Source organism: Trichoplusia ni, chromosome 4, assembly GCF_003590095.1.
Source record: "Trichoplusia ni isolate ovarian cell line Hi5 chromosome 4, tn1, whole genome shotgun sequence".
In the NCBI taxonomy this organism is placed as follows: Eukaryota; Metazoa; Arthropoda; class Insecta; order Lepidoptera; family Noctuidae; genus Trichoplusia; species Trichoplusia ni.
The window spans coordinates 248,307-256,701 of NC_039481.1; the positions used below are offsets into that span (position 1 = coordinate 248,307).

The 8,395-nt window shown below is 41.0% G+C and overlaps 1 protein-coding gene across 1 annotated transcript; it reads left to right on the forward strand.

The window, feature by feature from the left end:
* Positions 1 to 1,801: 1,801 nt before the first annotated feature.
* Positions 1,802 to 2,826, forward strand: LOC113493568. The gene is made up of 2 exons (XM_026871608.1): positions 1,802 to 2,058; positions 2,252 to 2,826. Exons 1-2 carry the CDS (start codon positions 1,891 to 1,893, stop codon positions 2,354 to 2,356), a joined length of 273 nt encoding a protein of 90 aa, XP_026727409.1. The 5' UTR covers positions 1,802 to 1,890; the 3' UTR covers positions 2,357 to 2,826.
* Positions 2,827 to 8,395: the final 5,569 nt, after the last annotated feature.

Below are 8,395 nucleotides of genomic sequence, written 5' to 3' on the forward strand. Positions count from 1 at the left end.
CCGACGCACGAATCGATCGACTTATACCAAGGATCGACTCCTTACGACGATATTCAACTTAGACCAAAGTCTAACGAGACTGCCTCCCTCATGGATCAACTGGCAGAACCAAGAATGATTTTCAATGTCAGGTCAGACTTCTATTCAGACCAGTGAATAATACACTTACACAATAAATTGAATTCATCCTAACCGTACCATTTGTTGAACCATAGACCTTCACATCAGCTCGGTCCATCATTTATTATTTAGAATTTTTAATTAAAAGTCAACATCAATGCAATTGTGATATTTTAACGAACTATCAATTAGGTAGTGTGTGATAGTGCGGAAAAATTACATGATAAACAGACGCTTGAGTTTAGATGTCATGTTGTTATGACTGAATTTGACTTATCTCATCTCGTTCCTGTCAAAATCACAGTTATGAAAAGTATAATAAAACTCCGCTTGTTGTTGAGGCCTCTTAGTGTCACTCACACACTCGCGACCCTCGTAATAAAAATATAGAAGTGACAGATGTAATTGGCAAAGAGAACCCGAATGTACTTATGCTTAAAATTAGGATTTGTAATTGTGAATAAGCCTGTGTTCGTCAAGATGTCTTCTTACGTTTCTTCCTACAAACACGTTGGCAGTCGCCTTGTGGAGAACGAACATGGCCGCTCATTAGGACTAGTTATTTACTTATTTTGTTGATTAGTATTGGAATTTTCTTAACTGCGAACATTACAGCACGCGACACGGAAACACCACGCTGTTCTCCTAAAAAGGATCTCGCTAAGTGTGCAACAACATATACCTGATAGCTAGTTATTTACAGTGCTTTTTGTTAAAGGCACAAACTTTATGGCAGTAATCCAAAAAACAATTAAGAACAAGTCGTTAAGTGTTCTCTACTTTTTATGCGCTAACTTCAATATTACAATAAGTTCTGTTATCTTCAGCCGATCCTTACGTGGTCAATCTTATTGTGAGACCTCTCTCATAAGTAATTAATGTTATCTTGTCATAGAGTATCGCATGGATCGAGGGTGGCTGATAAGAGCCGTTACTAAACTGATTGCGGAATAATGGTCCGCCGGCACACCCGGCCACCTGCGCGTCCGATACGTGTCGTCACACCAGCCTGCTAGACTGTGACACTATCTGCTAGCTATTATAGTGACGTTGACGATGGAATCGATGAAAATAAACGAACAAAATAGTTTATATGAACTCTCCATGAAATATTATTTCTTTTAGGATCATTCTTATTTCACGTCATAATCTAAATAGCTACCTTGGTCGGTGAATAAAAATAGACATGAAACTGTGAACCACAATGAGCGTATCAAGCCCACATTACAGACGAATCAATATGATTACCTAACAGGGTGATTGTCAAGAAAATAGGGAAAACATCCAATTTGCCTCAATCACTGGAAGTACTGGCAATTGCGGCGAGATTGGCCCATTACGTGTCGGTATAAGAGGCGGGCGCGGGCGGCGCGGGCTAGCTGTCGCCATGCTGTCGCCGCTCGCGCTCTACTGCCTCCTCGCCGCCGCCGGACTGCTGCTCGCACCCGCATGGGCCAACCCTGCGGTCAGGCCACACCTTACATTTAAAAATATACAGCACGGAAATAATACAAACTAAGTTATCCGGAAATAATGTCATTACCATTATATTATATGGCAAAGACATATTACAATAATAAACATGTATGAAAACGCCCACATATCCACATATTGACATCATGTATTGAAAAAGTTCGTGTAATGGAAATACGGGCGATCACAAATATCATTATTTCTTCAATGTGTTTATTTCTAAGAATGTGTCAGGTTCATTTTATTTGAGTGACTATTAAGTCCTGTGTAACATTAGTGTCATATGTGTTGCAGCCCATGGCGTCCGCGTCGGAGTCGCTCCCGCTGTCACTGGTGTCGGAGCTGAGCTCGCGGCTGGGCGCGCGGCCCGCCCGCCTGCCGGAGGCGCGCCTGCCGCTGCCCTCGCCGCAGGAGCTGGACGCCATCAAGAAGGTCGCGCAGATCCTCGTCACACTCGGACAACAGGTACTGGGATAGGGTACGTCTTACTAAATTCGTTCTCGACAACCATACAGGTTTTTCTCTACTCTTTATCTTTTAGAAACGAAAACTGTAAAGCTCACAGAAATTTAAATGCGAAATAGTTTTATTCATGTATTTCAATGAAAAAAATGCAAGAGAAAGAAATTTATCGTATATTTTGACGGATGTTTTGTAGGTGATACCAGCTATCATAGGCGAGCCGACCGCCGCGCCAGGTGTCTGCGAGCCGCCGCCTGACGACGTGCCCAGCGATCCCGTCAACCTCGACAAACAGACATAGATCTAACGGCAATGTTCTACCTTCCGAGAATTATCAACAAATAAGTATAATTACAAAACACTCCGAACCTCCTTACATAGAGCGCTCGCCTCCGAGGAGAATGGCCTATCTTGGTATATCTCCGGCCGTGTCGGATTGCAGTCCCGTCGGATTATGCGAGCCGGGTATTACGGACTGCAACTGTGTGTGCACAGTGCACAGACACATACATACACATACACGGAACATCTCCTTTAGATAGACATGCTTGTTACACGTGTTTGGCTCAAAATCAATGTAATTCCTGCTCTATTCCATCGGCAAAGGAGGTGAAATAAGAACTCGCTTGTTTGTTTATATTCTGGGAACAAAACATTTGTATAGCGTTTACTTACATACTTTAGTAAAACTGGGATTTTATTTAACTTGTAAATATTAACGGCTTCCGTAGCATTCAGTTTTAGTTGGTCAGCAATACATGTATTTACAAATTGATGATGATTTTTAATTTATGCAAATGCACTGGTTTGTATGTATCGGCGTGTGACGTGTTCGAAGGGTAGCGGGGTGGTGGCGGCGGTGCGGGGCGTGGAGGGGGGGGGGCGTCGGGATGCTGATAAGGTAGTTATGTCATGCTGTGCTGATATATGCAGGGTAGCTCGGTGATGTATGGCTTCGATGTAATCAATACCGCGTTTGCATACTTTGCATATTAGCATGCATCTGACTGCCTCCACTTAATTATGTCCTTAATTTTCTGTTCAAAGAGGTCATAAACATTGCTGTGCGCAGTGTGTCATCAGAAAAACTATGTTTTATTTATTGATGCTCAATAATAATGTTGCTTGTCACTCAAACAGTTGCTTTAAATTCAGTCATGTATTGTTCATGAGTTCGCGTGTACAGCAAGAAAGTATTAATTAACGAATGTCGAATGATTAGCAACATTGTGGCTGGTTAATAAAGGCGGGACAATAAAACAGCGCCGCTTGATGGACGCCACGTGTTGCGATGCTCAGCGAGCTAATTGTATTGTCTTTATGGCTGCTCAATTATATTACTATTCCGAGACACTACGTTATAAATGATTTAACTTAATTAACTTTCAGTACGATATGTAGCTATGTACATACAGTACATTCTCAAAGTCAAAAGAGTTTCAACAGTTTCAGACTGAAATCATAAAAATACTTTAATAAACAATAAACATCCATCATTCTACATTCATAGTTTTATCTTATTCATATATCTTATCATATTTAGACATGAGTGCTTAATTTATTTTTATTCAAATTGATTTGACTCGCTACGAATATATATCAATGTGGCATGTATGTAAAGTACTATCCATGTACTAGCAAATGCCTTGAAAATCTTTGGCAGAGTACAGGACGCAGAGTTACAACAAACTGTGTCTGTAGTTCTGAACATACAGTGTAGTCTTGTACAATTAACATGGGTTTAAAGAAATGAATCATGGTACGTGGCGTACGACTCCGTCCCACATTTGGATGTGCACTGATTGAAGCTAAAACAATGATGAGAAGTCTGTACAAGAAAGTATTTGTGTAATTTATTTGCGATCGAGTTATGTAAGTCAGTGTACTAAGTGTAATAACAGTGCTCAGAGAAACAAGATCGTGGGAATGGATAACGTGGTGCGGCCGGTGCGGGCTGCGTGCTGCGTGCCGGCCCGGGCGGCGCGCGGCGGGGCCCGCAGAGCCGCCGGCGCTCAGCGCTTATTAAATTCCTTGCAATCTGGTGTCGACGCCGGTGGCGCTGCTCGCCGCTTGCTGGCGGCTAATTCCGCGCCCGGCACGACGCCAACGGAGTCGCCGCTTGTAACGCAGTAATTGAATCCGATGAGCTTCAATGTCGAGGGGATTTCGCATAGCTCACATGCCACTCATTATTGGACAGATGAGGTCAAAGTAAACAACCTATCAAATATAACAAGCGTTTGTCTTCTGACAAAGCTTGTCTGAGACTCTGTAACTGATATTACTCAATTAGACTTATTCTTAGACTATATCTTACCTACGTCATAGAACTACATTAGAGCAGTGGCGTCAGCGCGTTGTCACGGTAACTTGTTTGATTATAATTATATTATTATGTGTGCTTTTATATCGCAATCTATCTGCGAGACTTTTTAAAGAATTTTGTGCAGGTATTAGAGACATTTACCCCCTTAGGGCGGTGGGTGGCTCGAGCGGAGATAAGCGTGTACCTCCGAGTGTGTATGTACAGCAGACAGGCTCACGCCGCACTTAGTTAAGCAGAGATTAATAGTGAAGCAGCAGCGCGCCGCAGTACTGAGCATACATAATGACTGAAGTGAGTCATCGTTTAAACTGCTGTGTAATAGATTTTTATTAATGTTTGACATAAAAACATACAGAATGAAGTCGTAAATAACAGTAATTATGAATTCGGTGCCTTCGCTCGAATGCCACGCTATACATACACCTACTCCCAGCGTGTTGCTTATTTATATTTCATCATTAACCTTAGTGTTTGTGTAAATATTCATGCATCGACAAAAGGTGTTAACATATGATTACATATTCGTTTGAGTTTGTTCAACTTGTGGCAGCTATCCTTGGCGGGTGTCTCCGGGGCGCTACACATGTTACATAAGGCGGAGGTCGCGGACCTCGCCAGCTCGACACTCTGAAGGTTCCTATTAAGTATTAATTCATTCGTTAACGACCCTCGGTTTTAGTGCTTTAGATGTAGATGTATTCCGGCTAATTTACCTTTGGCTTATTGATATAGTATTTCCGTATATTATGTTAGTATTCAAATCAGTAGATTTTAATTACTTTTGAAATGCGAAAGATGAGGCTCTTGACGATAATTAGTTATGTTTCCGAAATACCTAAATCTGGCAGTAATAAACCACTCACATAACAATACTCCCGAAGTAAGTAGATTCATAAAATACTTTAATTAAAACTACGGAACATTGTAATCTGAGATGTCGTTGCTGAGCAAATTAAAATGAAAATGAATTTACGATGCAGGGTTACGACACGGGGGCGGCATGGCGGCCGTACAGCGACTACACGACGCTACAATATAAAGAGAACACAAAGATACAGTCGCGTAGAAAGTGCCTGACGTTTAGAATGCTCCGGGGATCTTGATCTCCGTTTGTCTACGACTACAGTCGCAATTACGTACAAAAGTTCCCCTTCCAAGTATCCCATTCGCTATTACTTATTTACTAAAATATGCATGTTGGATTTATTACAGCCGTTATTCAGCACATTTCAGTTTGAAACTAGTTTGTTGACGTTCACATACTGGCGTCTGCAAAGCTTGGCAATAGCGAACAGTAATGGTCAAAATTCCTAGAACAAGTTTTCTTAACATTAGCATCGCAGTTCAGTTGAAAAGATTCCGAGTTGCGCCAAAACACACGCTGCGCCATTTTTAAACTGTCTCCCTTTGAACTGTCCATTTGGCTTGGGATACACGCTTGTGGCATTTAACATGAATGCGAGGCGAAGTTAATTACAAAATATTATGTACAAGTCGTGATTTAGTAGCAGCTCTAACTACTACATCGGTTTTATGGAGGCTCGTATGACGCACTTATAAAACAGGACCTCACACTAAAGATTAGCACTCATTTGGCACATTTACCTACTTGAAGAGTAAACAAGTAACGGAGTACACACCGCGCACTAATTCTAACACAATGTTACACGGCGGCGGCAGAGCGACCCTCGGTGTGTTTGCTCAAGGACATTCTACATTCCGCGGTTTGTACCCAATATCAGTTTAGGAGATCAGTTTGATCAGTCTGATTGTTGATACAACTCATTAACGGACTCGGCGCAAGGTTTCTAAAGACAATGTCGAGACGAATATATAACTGACTTGTTTGTGTGCTAACGCTATTATTATCGGGATGTTTTATGGGTTTCGCACATGGGGCTGGTTTGTTATGTAACATTAACATTTAACATGTTTGCGCACACCAACGCCCGCAGTGCTCCCGCGTATTCTACGAGTGGCGCGAGCTCACCTCGCGACCTCTGTACTGAGTTACCTCTCGTCTGCTGGTGTTTATAACTTCATGTCACGAACGCACTGAATAAAATGCCAACTATGTTGGTGATTAACCCGTATCTTGTCAGTTGTAATGGAGCGCGGGTTTATAGAACTCGAGCGCGTTAGCTCGCGTGTTAATACTCTGTCAAGTGGATATATACATAGATAATAGTATAATAGCACTCTGGATCTCCAGTAAACAGCAATAAAGCAACGACCATGCTAACAACAGTCGTCATGAAAAATGAAATAATAGAACAAACGTCGTTTTTCATTTGCTTTATAACATTGGACGTTAGAAAGATGTTATATTTGACTTTAAGATGATCGAACAAGCTGATAAGCAAAAACATTGAAAGCTTAATCTGGACTGTCATCTAAGTAGGGCAAACAATAAGTATTTGTAGACTGTTATCATTGCGATTTGATTGGACCAGCTATTCAGCGAAGTTCGGCGTGTGCCAAGCCGGCTTACAACTAATTCATAGTTAAATTAAGTTAACCGGTACACAGATGTAAAAAGTAAATAGTAGTATATGTTCGTGTAGATAGACAGTGTGATACATGTATGTGGAGGGCCTTGTCCAGGTATCGTGCGCTAGTCGCCGCCCACGCGCCATCGCTATCAGATGTATTGTGCCCGATAGCCATAAGTTACGGGCCGCGGGCCGCCAGCCAGCATACGTCACGCTCGCTCCAGCTGAGCCCGAGTCCGCCGCACCTCTATGAGATAACCCGAGGCTGGGTTTTAGGAGTGTAACCTTCATTTCACCCTTAACCGCTTTAACCTTTCAGCAGGTCAACGTGTGAAGTTTAGAATTCCCATTGAGTCATACAAACTTTTACATATGTACATAGAATATTGTATTTACCTCCTATTAACCTGCTTTTCAAGTAAATAGCTTGGAGATGTGATTTTAGCGTTCGAAACTATATTAATACAGATATGATTATCTTTTTGCTAAGTTTTAAAAGAACATTTTATTAAGTACCATTGCATGTTTTATCACCCAAAGCAGTACGAGCATGGTATGCACATGGACTTAATCTATTAAACAAAACATTTTCAAAATCATTAACAGTTGCATAGATTCACCGCCACTATTAGAGAAAATAAATTTGAGAGTACCCCGACATAATTCTCGCTTGCGAACATTATTTTCAGTGCCCTCTTATGGAAAAATATATACTGGTAACAACTTTTTTAAACGCAGTGTTAGCACTTATAATAATGAGTTTAATGAACTAGACATTTAACGACAGTTTAAGTGTTTACAAATCTAAAATTAAAGAAAAATTTTGTCAGCAGTAGCGGTTAATGTTTTTAAAGCCTGACAACCCAACTTCTTGTACCTTTTCATCTTCATTGTTTGTATTTTAGTTTACTTGTACTAATGCGATGGAACTCTAAGTCAGTATGTATTCAATTGAACTGTAAGCATTGTATGTAAAATACTGTTTGTTTCCTAAACAAAAATAAATAAATAAACACTATGTAACACTTTATTACTTAAATGCATCATGTTATTTATTATATTGTTCGATTTCAAAATGTCAAAGATATGATATTGAATAGACGGATAGAAGCTATCACAATAGCGAGGAGTCATGAAGCTCCATCTATACTTTACTTTATCTAAAACGAAACTAATCACACCCTCTGTTGTCTGAAATTTCTCAATCTACATTAGCCTGGCACTAGATGGCGCTGTTACCAACGTCACTGACTCGCAAGCGGGTACATAGATGTCGCTGTCGGCTTGAGATTGGCGACCCTCGTGCGTCGTATGAAGTGGTACACGAAGCGAAAGGAGCAGTGATACACCAGCTCCGTGCACGTCAGCACTGAGAGACCCGTCACCACCATCCATTGAGTACAGAGTTTGACTGCCACGTAACAAACGAATTATTTGAACACGGTATTTAATTTGGCCGCTCTGGCTCTGAAGCAACCAGATAAATAGCTTACACTGTATTAGGAGGATTATTAAATACATT

Excerpts from the sequence above, each read along its gene's own strand:
- LOC113493568 (XM_026871608.1), top strand. The coding sequence starts at position 1,891 with ATGGCGTCCGCGTCGGAGTCGCTCCCGCTGTCACTGGTGTCGGAGCTG. Across the intron at positions 2,059-2,251 it reads TCGTCACACTCGGACAACAG|GTGATACCAGCTATCATAGG; the intron begins GTACTGGGATAG and ends GATGTTTTGTAG.